The sequence below is a fragment of the Lutra lutra genome, chromosome 14 (genome assembly GCF_902655055.1).
Source record: "Lutra lutra chromosome 14, mLutLut1.2, whole genome shotgun sequence".
Lineage (NCBI taxonomy): Eukaryota > Metazoa > Chordata > Mammalia > Carnivora > Mustelidae > Lutra > Lutra lutra.
In genome coordinates, this window is record NC_062291.1 from 8,391,220 (window position 1) to 8,411,878 (window position 20,659).

At 46.6% G+C, this 20,659-nt stretch overlaps 1 protein-coding gene across 1 annotated transcript in view; it reads left to right on the top strand.

Moving 5' to 3' along the window:
- The window catches only part of LOC125084687 (contactin-associated protein-like 3), a 158,984-nt gene that overhangs the window by 99,613 nt on the left and 38,712 nt on the right, over window positions 1-20,659 (top strand). The window contains exons 12-14 of the mRNA XM_047702357.1: window positions 1,553-1,672; window positions 13,954-14,154; window positions 17,376-17,532. Of these exons, the coding sequence (XP_047558313.1) occupies window positions 1,553-1,672; window positions 13,954-14,154; window positions 17,376-17,532 (478 nt within the window). The remainder of the gene's footprint in view (window positions 1-1,552; window positions 1,673-13,953; window positions 14,155-17,375; window positions 17,533-20,659) is intronic.

Sequence of the window (20,659 nt, forward strand, 5' to 3'; positions counted from 1 at the left end):
GATTCTCTGTCTACCGAAGTGAAGGTGGGATAATTCCAAAGCCACAGGAAGGGATCAGAGATGATGAGATTTTGGTGTAAGGGTCCAGTGAATGTGTCTACATTCACACGTACAGCAGGTGTCTTCCTAGTGTTTCCTTCGCTACCTCTTGTCCCCAGGCAGGCCCAGCCCCAACCCAAATGTAACCACCATTAGCACTTTGCGTCTGTCCCTCTGGACACTCTCCTAGGCAGTTATGAGCATATTTATGTATTTGCAGAAACACAAACATGAGTGGGCAAACTGCCAGCATGTCTGGGAAAGCAATCCATGTTGTCTCTGTGGCAATGAGTGGATGGTGGTGCTAGGTGTGTGACAGATGGGGGCCAATCTAATTTGACACACTGACACTCAGCCATAATTTATAAAAGAATGTCGTATTTTGCAAAATCCTTGGGCAGGCAGGCATGACTTTGATCTTCTGTGAGAAAGGAGAAAATCCCTCTGCCCTGGCTGCCCCGCTTCTCCCGGATTCTCTTCGCTTTTCAAAAGAGGCAGAGATTTAAAAGGTAGATAATTCAGCGAGCTTAGAATGGTGTCTGTTCTCCATCCACGCTCGGCCCCCTCTGTCCCTGCTAGGGTCACTCTGCTCTGTGACTCTCGGCTGGCCACTTGCGGGTCTGTGTTCATGGACGCCAGGTCTCAGCCTTAGGGGGGCTGAGGGACCCAGTCTGCATTGTCCTTGACTGGCTGCCATTAGCCACTTCTCAGGTTTTCAAAGGGTCTTTCATGTCAAGGAAATGAGGGAGACACGTGGGAGCTATTACTCAGTTGATTAGTCATTTAGACTTATTCTGAACATTGATTAAGTCCATCATCTACTAATGTTAGTCACTTGCCTGGTGATAGCAAAACATTTATTGTACATATAAAAAAATTCAACTAAGAATCGGGATATATTGAAATTACTGAGAGATATTTCATATATATATGAAATTCAAGCAAATTTCATATTCAAGCAAATTGCTTGAATCTCAATTTGCTTGAATAATCATTTGTGAAGCATTTCAGGAACTTTCCTTTTAAAACACACATTATAAATGGAATGAAGGAGACTTGCTGATTTATAAAACTCCTCTGGAAAGTAATGCATTGCACAAGTATATTGTTTTAAGTAAACAGAGGATATAACTACTGAGTAATTTAATACATCGACATGGTTATTAGGTAATAACAGATCACTCAAGGAGACAAAACCAGTGCACTTCTGAGGCTTAGATATCATGGGGCAGAATAGAAGGAGATAGTGTGAGGCCAGTTGCCATGGTTTTGGAATGAATCTTGTTGCTAGAGCAGGGAGGGTTCAGATACAAAAGGTGATAACCTCTTAAAATCTTTTGCTCCAAGTTTCAGGGTCTTCATGCTGCCTGACTGACACAGGGGAACACTCCCCTGGAAAAACTGTCCCGGAGTGCAAGGCAGAACGAGTATCACTGGGGAAAGCATCCCATCACTAAGGACAGGGAGGGATCCATCCCATTGCAGCCCTGTCTGAGACCCCTGTCCTTTGCAGCTCTGTTCGAGCAGTCCTGTGATGCCCACAGGCACAGAGGGGACTCCTCAGGGTTCTACTATATTGATTCAGACGGAAGTGGCCCACTGGGACCTGCTCTTGTATACTGCAACATGACAGGTATGCTAATGATATACTTTACTGTGCCCATAAAGCTCGTGTGATTGGTTGCTGTGTGCCAAACCACAAGGTTTAGCTCCGTCGAGTAATGTGTGTGTTCCTGTGAAACTATGTATAAGCAGTATTTCATTTTCCCAGAAACCCGGTTATACATGGTGGATGGATATAGGTGTGTCATAGGCAAGTCCTGCAAAGGATCAGTGTGTGTACTGTGGTCAATGACTGCTGCTCATGATCTAATGCAATTTCGAACACCTCTGTGTGTGTGTGTGTGTGTGTGTGTGTGTGTGTGTGTGTGTGTGTGTGTTGGTGGCCACATCTTCTTCTGTGCTCACGTCACATTTCACCAGCAGAAACAACCCTCCTTTACAAACTTCCTGTGCTACTCTAGTGGTGTGGACCTGGTGGGAACTTCGGCAACCTTAGAGTTTGACCCTGCAGTCTGAGACGCTGGTCAGAAAAGAGTCAGCTGTAAATGGTTCTCAGGTAACCCTGACCTGGTTATAATTTGCTTTCTCTGCTCTGGCTACGTGTCACCCTGATAGGGTTGCAATTTCTAGATGGAAGGAGTCATTTATGGGGGAATTGACAATGGTGGTTTGTGACAAGCTGGAAGTTCTGCTGTGGTTTCCATACCTACTCTCTCTGCATACATAAAATCTGAGCATTTTGGTGATGGTGAATCTAGTGTTGATCTGAATTGGATCAATTATATCTTCCAGCCCCAAAACTACCCCCAACTTTGCATTGGATGGATGTATGACTGTTGGGGGCTTTGGGGCAAGCATCTTATCATAGAAACTGAGCAAAACATTGCAACAGGATAAGAGGTAAATATATTGACTTACTTTATTGAAAGGTATGTGATGTGTTAAGTACGTAAGGATCTTTCTAGACATCCTGGGCTCCAGTGGTTGTAACAGGCCTTCAACTTACTCAATTTCTGCTTGGTTTTCATGGCTCAAGTGAATGCCAAGAACAGAGAAAGCTAAATAAAGATCCTGGCATCCCAGTAATATATTCTACTTTTATTAATCACATGCCTAATTATCACAGAAGTCTAGGACCTATTAAAGATTTTCATATATTTTGTCCTATAAGCAAAGTTCCTTATACACTGAAAATTTTTGAGATCTGGGGAAAAGTGAAAATGATCCCAGCTGGCACACTGCAAAGATGAGCAAATTTTCAATGACTGAAGCTGTTTTCTTTTTCTTTTTCTTTTTTTTGTTTTTTTTTTTTTTTTTTGAAGCTGTTTTCTTGATAATTAGCTGCTGGCAGGGTTAGTAAGGCTGAGGTCACATTTATTTAAAAAAATAAAGAAATAAAAAGACATTTACTGCCGAAAGGCCTGATAGATGACTAATTGCCTGATTCTCTGCAGTGTATGGTCATAATAAAAGAAAAATAGTTTAATCATGCAAGTGGATACATGGTCCAGGCTTCACCAGGAAGCTTTCACTGTGCGTATTTATAAAGTGCCTTCGGAATGTACCGCTGGCTCATAGACACTTGTTTTAATATGAATTTCATAACATCGCTGATGTGTTTTGATGGTCTGTCATTGCTGCTGCCTTTTTCAGAGTGAGCCCACTAGCAGAGGGAAGAGTAGTTACGGTCAAAGTGCAAAGAGAAAGCAAGAAGAGATCTCAGGTTTTGATTTTGGGTAACACAAGAAACTATCTGATGACATATAAGCCAGCGTTTTGTTTGTTTTTTATCCTTGAGGCAAGAAGGAGCCTCTAAAAGGTAAAATCTCTTAGCCAATTTATGTATAAGAGGAAGGCCTCACAGACTGTCTCCTGAGGATGCAAATCACTTTCCTCCCAGGCATGACTCCTAGGAATGTCCAAGTAATGCCCCACACTGAAGAGTTGAAAAAGCAGTGCCCCCAAACATGGAGCTCCTGTGTCCTCAGTACCTGCTCTGCGCTGGGCATGGTGGTAACCATGGCAGGGAGCGGAGGAGAACACTCCCCGCCCCTGGTGTGCAGTACGCAGGTCTGTGCGCAGAACCAGAGCCCTGAGAGCTGCTGCTGGAGCAGGTGGCTGGTGCGCAGCAGCAGGTGCTGTGACGCTGAATACGGTGGGGGGGGGGGGGCGCACAGACCATGGATGGGGGGAGGGGTCACAATTTTAGATAGAACCATCCAGAGAAGCACTCAATTTGAAAGTTAGGTTTGCTTCCAGAAAATCCGAGCAAGGCTTCAAGCAGAGGGAGTGCGCTCCCGGGATCCTAATCTGTTGGACAGATGCTGGGGGCGGTGGGGACCCGAGGGGGACCCTCAAGTCATGCTGCTGGAAAGTGACAGGTCCAGGACTCCCACTGGCAGAGTAGTTGGGGCCTTTGGCCACCAGGCTGTGCAGGAGCAAGGAGACCCGTTAGTGGGGATGGGGTGGAGCAGGTGGGAATGGAGGAGGGGAGGGAGTTGGGGCAAATCCATGGACAGAATGTGGCTGGAGGAAGACAGGCATCTGGAACATCTTCCATGTTTGCATCCGAGCCCTGGAAGGACGGTGCAGGTATTAGCAGCAGGGAAGAGGCGGGTCTGCAGAGGAGAGCAGGATTCCCACAGTGAACACCTGAGGTTGCGTTGCCAACTGTGTGAATAGTTAGTGGGGACCTGTTGGTCATAAAAACAAGTGCAATGTGTCATCTGTAAGCCCGCTGGGTAGTTAGAATCTCCTTGGTAATATGAACTTCTAAAAATATATTTTGGAGAGTGACTTTACACATTAATTGAACAGACCAGCAGGCTCCCCTTTGCTTTGGGGTGGCTGGTGGATGCTGTCCAGCATCCCACAGCAACATGGGGCATCTCTAGGTCCCCAAACCCTTGTCCATTGTCCACGGAAGGGCAGCTCTGCTCTCAGCAGGATCAGGCTCTGCAGCAGCATCCCAGGAAAAGCTGTGTTTTTATGAAGCTCCCTGTGGTTTTCTGATGTACATACATATTCAGAAGCCATGGCCATGGGGCTTGGATCTTTGGTTTCATTGGCACAGCCTGCCCTGTGTCCACCAAAATTAAAATGGAAAGAGGGCAAAAGGCATCACAGAAAGGAGAAATAGAACCAATGCAGCTGTAAAATTCTGGTGCCACTGTTCATTTCTTGGTCCAGGCCACGGTTCTGTTGCTCCATTTGTAAAATTGGCTGTGGTGGAATTTAATGACCACCACATCCACAAAGGCAGCAGAATCGCTTACATGCATTAAGATAATATTGAAGGCATGGATTCTGTAAGCTAAACATCTTCCAAACTCTCTAACTTGATCTTGGAAAGTCTTAGAGCTTAAAAGCATGCATGTGTGTGTCTGTGTGTATAGGAATTCATGAACTTTAGGGGTAATGATTTAATGATTGATATTACTATATGTTTTTATTATCAGATAACACTTAACAACCATGATGCCTTTATATTACTTTGAAAATGACCAAGCAAAGTACAGATCATTGTGTCACAAAGACCTTTTAGGTAATTAAGTTTTTAGAAAAGTTTCTAGCTGCCTTTCATAAAAGAAAACCCCTAAGGTTAGTATATTCTTATTCTATGTGATGAATAAATGTTATCAAGTTCTATGAGTTAGGGTTGAGCTGGAGAATGGAACATGCACGCGTGCACACACAAGCACACACGCGTGTGTGCACACACGTGCACACACACACACACACACATCCTGCCTTGTTAGAAATACTGTGGAAAAGATTTCCAAATAATGTTAAATGCCAAAGGTTTTTATGAAACTCAAAGCCATAAGGAAAGTGCTGTGCTAAGATGACAAATATTTCCAGAAGCTACACTGTGAAGTTTTTAATCAAAAGTTTAAAACAATCCAAGGTGATCCAGGAAGGACCCAGAGTTACAGTTCCATGAAGTCCCCCGACAAACCTTGTGTGACGGCGGAAGAAATAAGATCCTGGCCTTCTTCTCCCAGGAGGGAAATATTTCCGCTGCAAGGTCACCTTCTCCATGAAGCTACCATGCCCATGGACAATGAAGTATTCTTTAATTATTATAAACAAATACTCTCACTTGGAGAAACGCAAAAATCAAAATTCTAAAGCAATGGCTATAAGTATATACTTGGTAACAGCCTTCCAAACCCTGGTGTCAGAATATACTCTGAATGTACTCTGTATAAATTTTAGTATCTTTAGTATAAAAGCAACCAAAACAAACAAAAAAAAGCTATTTTGAAGGGACTGTTTATGCAATTTGTTAACAGATCGAACCCCTTCCTATGCAGAAGAGACAGAATCTAACTTCTTTGATGGCGGGATGAGAAACGTGAGCTCGATGGCTCTGCCTGCAGGGACAGTGGGTCCGTCTGTGCCCCCAGAAACCCCCTGCAGTTGTTCGCTGATGTGTTCCTAGTCATGCTCCAAACACTGGTTCCCAGACATGGCACCGTGGGAACACTTGTCTCAGGGAGGAGATGGCATGAAGGCAGAGCTATGATTCCGCATCAGATTCGTAAGAGTTGGCAGGGGCTCAAGGAACACGCTGAGGACATGGTCGGCTACACACCTGCCCACTGTCCCTCTCAGATCCTGATTCATCGACTCAGCGTGTCAGTTACTCAGCACTTACCATGGACTCTGTCACGCTTGTGCTAACCAAGCCACCGTGTTTTCTTAAACAGCCTCCTTCTTCCCATGACAGAAATTGCGAGTGGCCTCCAGCCAGCGTGGTAGAACAGAGGACAGCCAATCAGCTGCTTTACATACTCTCCCATTAATTTCAAAAGGAAATTCTCTACAGAATGGGCGCCTGTCAAGCATCCTGCTGTGCTTTTTATGTTTGTGGATTTGTATGGATTTTCTGTTTCTTTTGCCTCTGTCTTCCTGCAACAGCTTCGGTCTCAGCCCACTCAAACACCTCCCTTTCCAGTCAGATGTTCAACTCAGGTGTTTGGTTACTCATCCTCACCTCTGACCGCTGTACTGTGGGCTCCCAGGGGCCACACCGCGTTTGAGTAAGAAGAGGAATGAACTTCTCTCCTTGACCTTCAGACTAGGGAGGGGGACAGATGTAATTCAGCCCACTGAACATATTATGATTATTATAAGTTTGCATTTGCTATTTTTTTTAAAGATTTTATTTATTTATTTGACAGAGAGAGATCACAGTAGACAGAGAGGCAGGCAGAGAGAGGGAAGCAGGATCCCTGCTGAGCAGAGAGCCCAATGTGGGACTCAATCCCAGGACCCTGAGGTCATGACCTGAGCTAAAGGCAGCAGCTTAACCCACTGAGCCACCCAGGCACCCTGCATTTGCTATTTTAAATATAGGCATACCTCATTTTATTGCATTTTGCTTTACTGAACTTGGATTCAGATTAAAGGGATTTGCTTTTTTTTTTTTTTTTGAAACAATTTGTAGGTTTATGGCAGCCCTGCGTGAAACGAGTCTACCAGCCCCATTTTCCAACAGCACCTGCTCACTTGGCATCTCTGTGGCACATTTTGGTAACACAATATTTCTAACTTTTTTGTTGCCATCATATTTGTTATGATGATCTCTGACCAGTGATCTTTACTATTGGAGTTGTTTTCAGGCGCCATGAGCTATGTGCGTCCAAGACCACGAACTTCATTGGTAAATGGCTCTACCAACTGGCCATTTCCTCATATAGGTCCATCTCTGTCTTTGGGTTCCCTATTCCCAAGACACAGCAGTATTGAATTTAAGCCAATTAATAGCCCTACAGTAGTCTCCATATGTTCAGCGGGAAGGAGAAGCTGCATGCCTCCCACTATCAACCAAAGGCTAGACATGACTAAAGCTCAGTGAGGAAGGCATGTTGAAAGCTGAGGCCTCTGATGCCGGTTAGCCGAATCGTGAATCGAAGAAAAAGCTCCTGAAGGAAATTAAAAGTGCTACCTCAGTGAACACATGAATGATAGGAAAGTGAAACAGCTTTATTGCTGATATGAAGAAGGTTTCGTGGATAAGAGGTCCAGCCAGCCGCGACATTCTCCTCAGCCAAAGTGGAAGGCCCTGACTCTCTCCAGTTCTGTGCAGGCAGAGAGAGGGGAAGAAGCTGCAGGAGCGAAGCCTGACATGAGCAGAGATCCGGGCTTGAGGTTTCAGGAAGAGGCCTCGTCCATGGCACGAAAGTGCAAGGCGAAGCAGCACGCGCTGCCATCGGAGCTTCAGCAAGTGACCAGGAGATCGATCCAGAAGATCCGAAGATCGAGATCATTCCTGAAGGCGGCTGCACTGACCAACAGATTTTCAGGGTGGATGCGAGAGCCTCCCACAGGAAGAAGGTGCCATTGAGGACTTCCCGGCTCAATAGGAGGAGTCAGTGCTGCCTTCACAGCTTCCACGGACAGGCTGATCATCTGGTCGGGGCCAGTGCGAAGGGTGACTTTTAATGTGTAGCAGGTGCTGAGCATTTCTCCAATCCTAGGGCCCTGAGGAATCACGGCAAATCTCCTCTACTTGTGCTCTCTGAATGGAACAGCAGAACCTAGAGGACAGGACATCTGTTCACAGCATGGTGTACTGAGTGTTTTAAGCCCATTGTTGAGACCCGCCTAAGGAAAAAAGAAAAAAGATTCCTTTCGCATTATCATCACTTACCAACTGTGCACCTGATCACCCCAGAGTTCTGATGGATTCGGACAGTGAGATTTATGTTGTTTTCATGTCTGCTAACACAACATCCGGTCTGCAGCCCATGGATCAAGGAGTCATTTCAGCTGGCAGGTCGTCGTCATTAAGAAATAACATTTTCAAAAAAATAAATAAATAAAATAACATTTCCTAAGGGTATAGCTGCCCTGGATAGTGTTTCCTTGGATGGATCTGGGCAAGGTCAATTGAAAACCTTCTGGGAAAGATTCACTGTCCTAGGTGCCATGGAGAGAATTCATGATTCATGGAGAGAGATCAATATATCAGCATTGTTAGGAATCTGGAAGAAGTAGTTTCCAGTATTCATGGATGACTTTGAGGGGTTCACGATTTCAGAGGAAGAGGTCACTGCAGGAGTGGAGGAATAGCAAGAGAGCCAGAATTAGAAGTAGAGGCTGAGGACAGGTCAGACCCACTGCAGGATACAGCTTGGACTGATGAAGAGTTGCTACTGATGAATGAGCAGAGAAAGTGGTTTGTGGAGGTGGGATCTACTCCTGGTGAAGGTGCTTAACAGAACAAAGGGTTTAGAATGTTGCATCAGCTTAGTTGACAGTTTGGAAGAAATTCTACTGTGGGTAAAATGCGACCAGACGGCATCCCACACTATAGAGACGTCACTCAGGAGAGGAGGAGTCAGTCGTGCTGCAGACGTTGTCTTGTTTTCAGAAGTGGCCACGGCCGCCCTGACCTTTGGCACCTCCACACTGATCAGTCAGCAGCGCCAACAGCAAGGCAAGGCTCGCCAACAGCAAGGCAAGGCTCGCCAGCAGCAAAGATCGCGGCTCACTGAGAGCGCCGATGATGGCTGGCATTCGTTCAGTAAGAGGCACTCTTGATCGAGGTATGTACGTTTGTTAGACGTCATGTCATTGCACACTTCATACTGACTCCAGGAGGGCCGAGAGGTGACCTGTACACGCAGTAGAAACCGAAATGTTCTTCTATCTTTCTGTCTTGCGGTATATGTGTTATTCAGGTGGTCTGGACTGGGGCCTGCGTATCTCTGAGGTACACCTGTAGATAGGGACACTTGGTGGGAATTTGTAAAAAATAAAATAAAGTAAAACAAAATAAAAAGGCTCTGCGTGTGGGTTGGAGAGTCTCCTTCGTGAACACACACAGCTGCTGAGGAATATATTTTTCTCTGCTTGGGAAGAGTTGTGATTTCGTAGTTCTCTGTTTTGCCCTTGAAAACTGAGATGGACAGTAAGCATGGCATCATCACGTCACATGTGGCAAGTTTTGCTTGAAAATAGCATCTCTTCCAGAAGATTCTATAATGTTGAAATGTTAGAATTTGCAAGGGAAAAAAAAAAGAGAGAGAAAATCTGCTCTTTGATGATGGTCACACACCACGACCCTGCATTTCTTTCTATGGGCTTTTGCCTGGAAGGAATCCTTCCTGCTCCCATGGAGGGGACATAATTCTGGCTGATCTCCTACAGCTTCTAAAGGGAGTTGCGAAAGTAGGCGTGCCCAGCGTGCATGGGGACACACAACTTCCAGACCAGGTCCTGTCTCTGCTCCCAAGGGAGTGGAGAGACACGTGTTTTGGGAAAGTTCGTCTTCCCGCTCTCATCAGCACGGCCCTGCCTGTGGATGGACAGGAAGATGGTCTCGACAAGCAGTAAGATCCCAGCCCTCAGATGGCGGCTCGGCCAGCAGTGTGCCTGGTTAATGGCCTTTGAAGACAGCCAGAACCATGGTTTTCAGTCTTTTGACGTGACTTGGTTCACTCTCCCCATTTACCAAATGTGGCATTGAAGGCTCAGAGAAATTTTTGATGATTCCAAGAGCGCTGTGATTAGAGCCTGTATTCTCCCATTGACCGTGACACAGTGCTCCATCTGTATCTAATTTTGTAAGTGTCTACACAGTGTTCTCTCTGAGGAAACTGCTCTCTTGCCATGTCGTGGGCTAAAATGCAGGGGTAGACTCTAATGACATTTCATGGTACTGAACACGTGGGAGGTTGTGGGGGGTGGGGCTCCATGTCCCTCCATGTTAAACAGCAGGGTCCACACTAATGACTGAGCAGACATATAAATCTACACTTAATGTGACCTATTAAGTGACAAGATAACCCTCTGAAACCCCAGGAGAAGAAGGCCGTGAAGTAGCTACACTTCTTGGGGGTGTCTAGTTGTGTCTCAGAGCATTGTCTTGCGTGGAAAATATTAAAGTAAATCATGGAAAGCTCAAGGCCTCCAAACTCTGACAAGAATAGCAGTCCTTGTAAGGGCCCTAATGCAGATATTGATCCGGAGAGACCCAAAGGGGCGGGACTGAGACAGGACGGCCTCTGGGCGTCTCCCAGGACCTAGGGGCTGCCTGCTTGAGGAGCCGTCCCTCTCCTGGGTGAAACACAAGCATCCGATCCTCCTGGGCTCTGGCACATGGACAACACGGCAGGGCCGGTGCCTCCTAGGTCTAGGGCGGGGGTAGATCAGAACCACCGATTGTCTTCCTCTGGCCCCCACTGGACGTTCACAGCAGCTGCTTGGCCCTCCCAGCCCTGTGTGCACACAGGTGCCCATCAGAGCCCGTGATCTGGTTCTATTTTCCCTGGGAGTGTTTTCCTTTGAAATCCAGGATATGACCCAGGTGCATGAGGCACTCTGGAAAGGTCATGGGCCTCAGTGCTCTTTGAGAACTTGAGCACCTCAGAAGGTCTGGTGACCACACTGCGTGGTGACGTGGCACAGTTCCCTGAAGTTGGGTGAGTGGGTGTTCCCAGGCTTCCCTTCCATTTTCTGTGCAGCAGGAGGACTGGGCTGCAGGAGATGGGAGCCACCTGCTGTGGTATTTCCCTCTGGATCATGACACTGCGGAGTCCTGAGAAGGGTTGGGGCTGTCCCGCCCAGAACACAGTGTTCACGTCATCTTGGTGACTCCAGGGATGCCTGCTAGTCTTCCCATCCCTCTGCCGTCCTGTGTCACTGTGAGTGCCCGTCCTCCGCTGGTTCTTCTTCTGCATGTGTGAGGCAACGGGTCCCATCACCTCGCATGTTACCTTCCTCCTCATCTTTGAACTCGAGCACCCACTTCCCATCAGAAGAGATGCAGGCAGCTGGCTTCGTTTCCGAAGAGGTGGTGTCGGACCCAGCTTGGGCTTCATTTCAGGCATCTGTCAGAAAGGGGATTCTTGCCTTCCCTTTCCTGGAGATCAATGTCCATCTCATGAGGGACAGACCGACTACCTAGACAGGCATCGGGGTTTTTACAATCAAGTCTTTTTTCTTCTTTTCCCTTAGGGAGATGAAAACAAGCATAGCAGACCCACCTTGGGTTCACATTTCCCCGACCGTGGAAAATACACATCCGTTTCCTTTTCCCCATTCGACCACCTGTTTTCCCTTAAAAGATGCCTTGTATAGTTCAGAGATACAATCCACAGTATACGAAGTGTTGCAGGTTGCCAAGTAGATATAATTTGGAAAAGTAAAAAGAGAAACTAGGGGTGTCATATGATATGGCGAGTCAGTGTTATTTTTTTTTTTATATCCTGCTTACCAAACCAAAGTGTCACATTAATGTAGGTTGGTTTGCCCAAGCAAACAGTGGGCCAGGAGCCCCAGTTAGCCTCCCTGCTTGTGTGCAGACGAGAGGCTCCGCTGAGCTGGAGAACGTGATATGAAGGAGCCTCATTCAACAGTTCAAAAGTCCTGTTTTAAGTTTTCCCCATTACAGTTAATTTCCTCTGATCTCGTTTGTGCTCTGTACGAAGTGTCTTTCCACCACGCTGGTCCCTTCAGTTCCTTGGTCTGTCTCCTCGTCCTTGAGAGCTTCCGTCACGTTGCCTCTCCAGGGTGCCTTCCCAGCTACATACAACCTATAAAAATTCCACTCTGTGCTACATCAAGGAAACATAGCAAGCCCTTGCTGGGGCCTTACAAGTGATATTTCTAGAAAGGACAAGCATTGAAATTTCTCTTTTTTCAAAAGGCAGCTTTGAGATTCTGTTCAGGCTTTCCCTTCTCTCCACTCAAGAAAGAGTTCTCTGATTACACTGTAACCATGCACGACCATGAGTCCATCACACAGCCACCAGCCTGCGGGAGCCCCTCAGGCACAGCGTTTCTCTTTGTGCCGTAAACCATGGACATAAATGACCCTCCGGCATTAGAACCCATGAATCCCCGAGCCCAGCCCCTGGCTTCTCCATCAGTGCTCTCACCCCCTTTTGTCTGGTGGAAGAAACCCTGACTGTGAATGTGAGTAGGTAATTGCAAAAAATAACACCAGGTCCATTTAAGAAATTTTCCAGGAAAATGTTGAAGTGTAAAATGTCTGGTGAAAACATGATTAAAGGCGGGGGGAGAAAAACCTGTAGGATTCAGATTGCTATAGGAACACTCAGAGCCCCTTAAATGAGCGGAGAGAGGGGATGATCTATGAAGCTTTTTCTCCCTGACTGACTGAATGACTGCATTACTCATGCTGATTCACAGTCTGCTCCTGTTCCTGCTGGATTTTGCATATTTGACGGTGTTTTTCAAAGGCTTTGAGCTAGGGCCCCTGGGCGTTCTCTGCTCTGGATCTCTGACTGTATTTGATGGGTCCCTGAGCACCAGTAGGGCTGTTAGGTTTTTCCTGGGGCAGGATGGGGAGGGGCTGGCAGGGAGGGCTCTGAGGGTTCCTGGTAACATTGTTTTCATTTTTTAAACCTTGTTTAGGTCTTAGCCATTAAAAGTAGTAAGAATAAACCTCATGTGACTGTTTCCAGCCCCTATAATTTGGAAATATGTCGACCGATCATGTTTGTACCCGTTGCGTGTTCCAGACGAAGTTTTATGAGACTTGATGCTATAAATGAAGTTGGGTTAGGAGAACGTGAAGCCAGACTTTTGGCCCCTGAACCACGGCCCTTTTACACTGTGGGAGGAGCTAGGTTTTGGGGGAAGGTAGAAGAAAGGGAGATCTTTCTCTACTGTTTTAAACACTGTGGAGTGCTCATCCATTGTTTTTAAATCTCTTTTAAAAATATGGGTAATCAATGGAACAGAAACATGTCAGAATTTGCCAGCAGACATTAGTGTGTCGTGTTCCTGACAGGAATGGTTATATTAGCGACTCCAGTGGGCTCCTCGTTTGGGGCTGGGTACTGAATGAGATGCTGACACACGATCCGTCAATTTTGTCAAAAATACTGATTTCCTATCATTTTGCATGGTCATATGAACTGCTTGTTCCCTTCATGTGTCTCTTATGCATTTCTTTGATTACCGGAGGAAAAAATGCTCAGTCCAATGAAGAATAATATGTATATTAATATAAGGGTGTATATACACACACAGTAACAACTTAGCTTTCTTCTTACAGTAATGGAAAGACATAAATTAAGGGACAAAATGTTTTATTTATAACTTTGAATATTATAGCGCAGAATTTTAAGAATTGGCCCCCTGACAATGTTGGCTGCATTCAGGGTAAGACGAATTCCAGTAAAGAGAGTCCCCATTCCTAACAGTTTAACAGTGTCCCTTATGCTGACTCCAACATCAAAGAGACCACCTGATAGCTACAAACATTAAAACCCTAATTCAGATAAAAGAGGCTTCCAACTTTCACATTATGTTTACCTGCTCCAACCTAGTCACAGTCCCAGTCTCCCTCCCAACCCTGTTTCTGCCCAGAGGACACCACCTGGACCTCGGTACAGCACAATGGCTCCCAGCTGGCCAAGGTCAAAAGCTCGAATGGAGAAAGCCCCCAGCCCGTGTTTTTCAAGTACACGGCCAGCCCGGACCAGCTCCAAGCCATCATGGACGGTGCGGATGACTGCCGACAGGAGCTGGTCCTTCGCTGCAAGAAGTCGAGGCTTTCAGCTGACCGCGGTGAGTAGTGGGAGTCCCTTGCCATCTCGGGCTGCCGTGCCCGCCAGTGGCAGGGGCCTAACCCAGGTGCCCATGTCGCGATTGGGACATTACAGAGATGCTTTTCCTCGGAGCGAAGAGCAAGGTCCATATGTGTGGCTCCTCGATCAAAGCGGAGAACGAGCTGGGAAGTCTCTTCCCAACTCAAGTGGGTGACAGATCAACGAAAGCCCCTCAGGAGGCCATGGGACGCCGGGTGCTCAGCCACCACGAAGGGCGGCCACGCCTCCGAAATGTTCGGTCTTAGACATATGGGGGACAGCACGTGGGCTTAGTTATCTGGAGATTCTTCATCATGGGCTGAGTGTGATTAGTCTTGGTCATTATTAATAGGGAGCCTTGTCGGTGTCACGCAGCTCCTCTCACACAGCACACCGGCTAGAGGCTCATTCTTCATAGCGCTTCTGTTCTTGAAAATTCTATTTTTGGTTTCATATTTTCTTCCTTTGAAATACCTCATTTTGTCAGAATGATAGTCAGGGTCCTCTGAGCTCAGGGTCCGAGCCTGCCACTCAGCAGCCTGGGGGTTCATCTCCCCAAGACTTTCACGCTCAGACACTGACCTTGCCGGGACTGAACTGCACAATGTCGATGAGTGAAGCAAATGCTGTTCGTTGGCCTTGCTCCAGCATGTGGATGCGTAGTTAGTGCTGGGGGCTTAGTGCTTGTTGTGACTGGGTTCCTGCCAAACAGATGAGCGAGCTAAACCGGCTTGCTCCCAGGGGCGGAGAAAGCAGCCTCCTGGGGAGGAACTCAGGGCAGGTTGGGCTGCTGGAGCAGGGAAAGAGGCAAAGGCAGAGTGGTGTAGATGCCAGCCGCTAGCAGTGTCAGAAAGCAAAACCCCCTTGAATCTGGGAGCAAACTCATGCATGCTAGTGTGTGGTCTGTGCCACAGCCCGGACACGAGGCCCGGGTCAGTAGAGAATCCCCGCACGGAGGGCGGGCCTCTCCCTACCTGATTCGCAAGAGATTCCTCGGCTGTGCTCCCTCCCACAGCAGTAAATAACGCAGCCACAGCAGCGACCAAACTGAGGCTTTAACTGGGGTTGGGGTGGAGACAGAACAAGGGACTTCGTAACTACACAGGCTGGAGGCTACACTTCCGTGGGCTGCTGCTGGAGAACTTGTACAAACCTCGTTTAGATGGACGCAGTCCAGCCCGTGATCCCAGCAGCCCTTTATTATGGTGCAGGTGAGGCCTAAAGACTGTTGCCTGACACTTAAAAGGGTCGCACTGCTTCCCCATGTGTCATCCAGGACTCGAATGAGTGCAAGGAGCCTTCCCCGGGAGCCCTCAGTGGAATGTCTCCATGGAAAACCACCTTAGGCAGCTGCCGTGTGTGAACAGGGAGCTTAAGAGTGTCATGGAGCAGACTGAGAACGGGAATTTCAGTCAGAATTGAGTTTTCCCCCCAAGAATTCCTGTGTTCAAGTCCTCGGTTGTTATCAGGTCCCCGGGGTTTATTGTGAGAGGAGAGAAGGTGGAGCTGGGGCCTCGCTGTCGCAGGCCCTGGTTCATGTGGTTTTCCGGGAGGGTTGCTGGGGAACAGTGGGCCTCAGCTCTTGTTAGGGTCCTGCGGCCTTTGCCTGCAGCAGCATGTAGGTCTCTATCCTGCAGGTTTCAGGGGCTGCGGTTCTGGGGGCCTAAGAGGGAGCTCAAGGTCGGCAAGTGCCGATTCTAGGAGACTGTTTGGTCTCCATGCCATGAGCATTAAGGTCCCTGAGGATTGCCCTTGTGGCTGGAGCGGAAGACAGCCAGCCAGGGGCTCAGGTGCCGGAGGTGTGGGGAGCCCTGTTCCCTTCCCTTCAGCCTTTTCTTCCTCTTCACCTTGTTCTTAATGATCCTTCTGCAAATTCTCTGGATTGCTCCAAGAAACCTCGAATGGAGCCAAATGCATTCTGTACCTTGAACAACACTTGCTGGTTCTTACTTGATAGAGGAAGTGAGAGATTCGGATGTAAAAAAACAATTGTGCATCTGTGGGCAATGATTTCTTTGCTCCTCCATCTATGAAAAGGATGTTGAATAATCCTGTGTTTAAAATGGTGTTTTAAAAAATATCTGTTGAGTGGAAAAGATCTTCCACCCCCTACAGATAAGTTTCAACACACTGAGGGGGAAAAAACAAACGTTGCTGACATTGATTTCTTGGTGCACTTCTCACCCAGCTGGCCTGCGGTGGGCGGTAATGAGTGCGGCCCGTGTGCGCCCGCTGGGAGGCTGTGGGCAGCAGGTGAAGCCTCATTGAACAGGGAGCCGTAAGGAGCGGTGGTAGCTGTAAGTTAGGGAGAAGGTGGGATGTGTTCCAGATTCCCGGTGCGGGCCAGGTGGGACAACCTGAGGGTCTGAGGGAGGGAGCATGCTGAAACGGACAGGCGTTTTCTTGGGCAGCCGATGGAGGTCACTTCCATTTCTCCTGCTCTGACTCTGTTTATGAGGCACTGTTCCTCTCCACCCTCCCGAGGGCCCTCCTTCCCTGTCACCCTCACCCTGCACGTCTGTCCTGGGGCCTCAGCAGAGGACACAGCCCAGCAGAGCTGAGGTGGCCTCTGGCCCTGTTGGAGCATTTGAGCATTGAGCTAGACTGGCCTCAGTTGTCCAGAGCCCAGGACCCACCTCAGGCATGAGGGAGGCTCGTCAGGCCATGTCTGTGGTTTCCAGATACAAAGCCAACCTGTCAGTACAAGAAGCTCGTTCCTCCAGCAGACTTTGAAGACATGACAGGAGAGTACCAGTGTTTTCATCCAATAGATAAGAAATCCATATTTTGTCTCATATTACATCTTTCAATGGCATTTTAGGCTCTCGAACAGCATTTGGATGCAGTGTACAAATTAGTCTGGTTTTCGTTCGTTCCTTTTTTTTAAATGACAGTTCCTTCAATGTTGTTTCCAAATAAATGATGTCATTGAAGTCCTCAAGAGAAATGTGTAGATATCACGCCTGAATGAATTGGGGACGACTTGCTCGTTTTCTAATAAAAGTAAAACATATGGTGAGAACGTACATCTAGATGTGGAAATATGTCTTAAACATTTGGAAGTCCTCTAAGAAAGGACCCTGTTGTGGAGTTAACCTCTGCTTATCTGTGTTTTAGACAGAGGGGAATAAAGGACTATGCTGGGGAGGCAGGCAGTTGGGGGGCAAAGTAGGTGTCACCTTTCTCATACTTGTTTTTCAGATGGAACCCCAGTGAGCTGGTGGGTTGGAAGAACCAATGAGACACACACTTACTGGGGAGGTTCTCTGCCTGGTGCTCAAAAATGTGCTTGTGGATTACAGGGGAACTGCCTTGATTCTCAATATCACTGCAACTGTGATGCTGTCCGGAATGAATGGTGATTTCCATATAATTTCCCTGTGCAAACTGTCATTCTGTATTGCTTAAACTGTGTAAGTTAGGCAGACATTGGACAAGACAGTTGTATAAAGAGAACAGATTAAAGTATTCCCCAGCCAGTTCGAGGTGTAAGCTTTGATGTGTACAGTGTAATTAATCTGAGGACTGAGGCATTAAGGTAGCTGTTTCTGCTTACCTGTGAGTAACTAATCATGTCCATTTAATTTTTTTCATAATAAGACAAGATAGGAATACCAGATTAATGTTACCCATTCACTGAAAGTACCATTATCAGAGTTCCTATGGTTAAGTTTAACCCGATAGATATGATGATGGCCCCGTGGCCAACCCCGGTGTGCTTGCTCACCTCCCTCGCTGCCAGCTGCATTTTTAAATGGCCTCGTAGGGAAAATCAAACAGGGTCTAGGGTGCATAAAAGGGGGTTATGGGACACAAACCTCTCCCTGTCGCTGGAGGTCTTAGAAGGCTTCCAAACCCAGAGAGAAGGTGGAAAGGGACTGATCTTCCAGCTAACCCCCCAGGTAGCAAGAAATAACTCCCTGAAAACACACATCCACAGACCTGCCCTCACACAGATCCGGAGCCCAAATTTACATGGTCCTTGGATTAAGTTAGTGTGGCCACAGGTCAGCAGTACCAATGGCTCATCGTAGAATGATGACATTCTTGCTAGAGGCCAGCCCTCCCCGAGGATTCCCACAGATAAAAATGGCACCAAACATGAGCTCACAATCAGGGCTACACAGCCCCAGGGGACGGAAGTGGGAGGCAGAAGAAACAATGGAGTAAATGGATGCCTAAAAATCCCAGATCATGGATAACTTAAGAACATCAGATAAAATAAATGCGTGAGATGTTGGAAAAATAAGGCCTGGGATTGATTGAGAAAGCAACCAGATACTATTGACAAAGGTGATCGTGATTTACAAAAGAACCGAATGAATGTTTAGAAATGAAAATATTCTTGTTGAAATTTAAGACTTGTCAGATCAGATACTAGACACACGGGATCAGGACACTGGTGAAACGGAAAATGCGTGTAGATAAGTGGCAGGGACTCTAGCCCAGAGAGACCGGCATGGGAGGAAGGAAACCAGGGACAGGGAGGGGAGAACTGGGGTCGGAGTCAAGTTTTAACAGAGAAGACTGGAGATAATTAAGGGCTAAAATAACTAAGAATTGACCAGACTTGAGAAAATACTAGGATACCAGGCAGGATACATAAGAGTAAATCCACCTGTAGAAGCATCATGCTGAAATCAAGGAAGATTAAAGAGAATGTGAAAGGGAGCAGAGGTGACCAGAAGGTGTCAAAGCAAGGACTGTTGGAGCCAGGCAAGACTCCCTCTGTGGATCCAGCAAAGCCTGCGGGCGCCGGCACTCCCCTCGCTGTGCCTCAGTAAGTACGGTACTGTCTGATTCCAAGTGTGTCCCCAGCCAAGATACAGGGACACCCAGACAGACAGACACAGAAGAAATACACCACCAGCCGATTCCAAAAGACAGTTTCAAGAAGGGTTTTAATTTTTTAAAAATTTTTTAATTTCTTTTTTTAAGACTTTACTTATTTATTTGACAGAGCTCACAAGTAGGCAGAGAGGCAGGCAGAGAGAGGGGAGGAAGCAGGCTCCCCGATGAGCAGAGAGTCCGACGCGGGGCTCGATCCCAGGACCCTGAGATCATGTCCTGAGCTGAAGGCAGAGGCTTTAACTCACTGAGCCACCCAGGCACACCCAAGAATGGTTTTTAGAATGAAAGTGGGTGATCTGGTAAGGAGAATCTCAGATCCTAGAAGAAATACCGAGGAAAGCAATGTGTAAACTCAGAGGTTAACAGAAACATAAGAGGCAAATATGAGACACCAGTCATGTGTCAGGCATGTACCATACTGAAACAGGTGGGAGTGGTCCTGTCCAGGACTACAGCCAGGGTTAGAAATAAGAATATGATTGAACTTAGAAACTTGTTTTGTAGAAGTTTGTCAGCATTAAATGGCTCATAGTGCACGCATTAAGATTTCAAGTGTAAGCACTGAAGAATAGAAACAGTGTAATATTCAAATCCAAAGAGGGAAGGAAGGAAAAAATGGGATTTTAAGAACAGTTAATCCAAAAGAAGGTAGAAAATAAAATTTTAAAAAGGAAGAGGAAACAACAAGCAACAAAATGATATAAGAATATTATGGGGGTACCTGGATGGCTCAGTGGGTTAAACCTCTGTCTTCGGCTCAGGTCATGATCTCAGGGTCCTGGGTTCGAGCCCTGCATTGGGCTCTCTGCTCAGCGGGGAGCCTGCTCCCCCCCACCCTCTGCCTGCCTCTCTGCCTGCTTGTGATCTCTTTCTCTCTGTCAAATAAATAAATGGAATCTTAAAAAAAAAGAATATTATGAGTAATAAGGCACAATAAATGTGACAAAATAGCCATTTAAGTGCAGATAGGTCATTTTGAATTAAAAATAAGTATATCTTGTTTGTACACCTAGAAATGTTGAACGCAAAATCTTAAAACAACTTACGAAGCAAATGTACACAGAAATAATTTAAGTTTAAAAGTCTTTTTTTTTTTTTTAAGATTTTACTTATTTGACAGGGAGAAAGGGTGCCTGTGCCCATAAGTGGGGGAAAGGCAGAGGGAGAGGCAGTCTCCCTGCTGAGTGGGGAGCCCAACGACTTGGAGCTCATCAAAGGACCCTGAGATCATGCATGACCTGAGCCAAAGTCAGAGGTTAAACCAACTGAGCCACCCAGGCACCCCAAAATTTTGAAGTCTTAATATAGAACAATTAGCATCACCATATAATGATGCTTTTTAATTTCACCAAAAAACCCCTAGTAATCCTAAAGTTGTATGTTTCTAACATACATGACTCAAAATATATATAGAAAATAATTGACTGAATTGAAAGAAGGAATATACAAATCAACCATTGTAAGGAGAGGTTTAGACATACATCTGTTAGCAACTGGTAAATCATGCAGATGACAATTATTAAGGATATGGAATATTTTTATATGAAATCAAGGAATTGATTTGGTAGGCCCTGAAAATTACAGAATATATAATTTTCTCAAGCACACATGGCACATTTTTGCAAACTGATTTT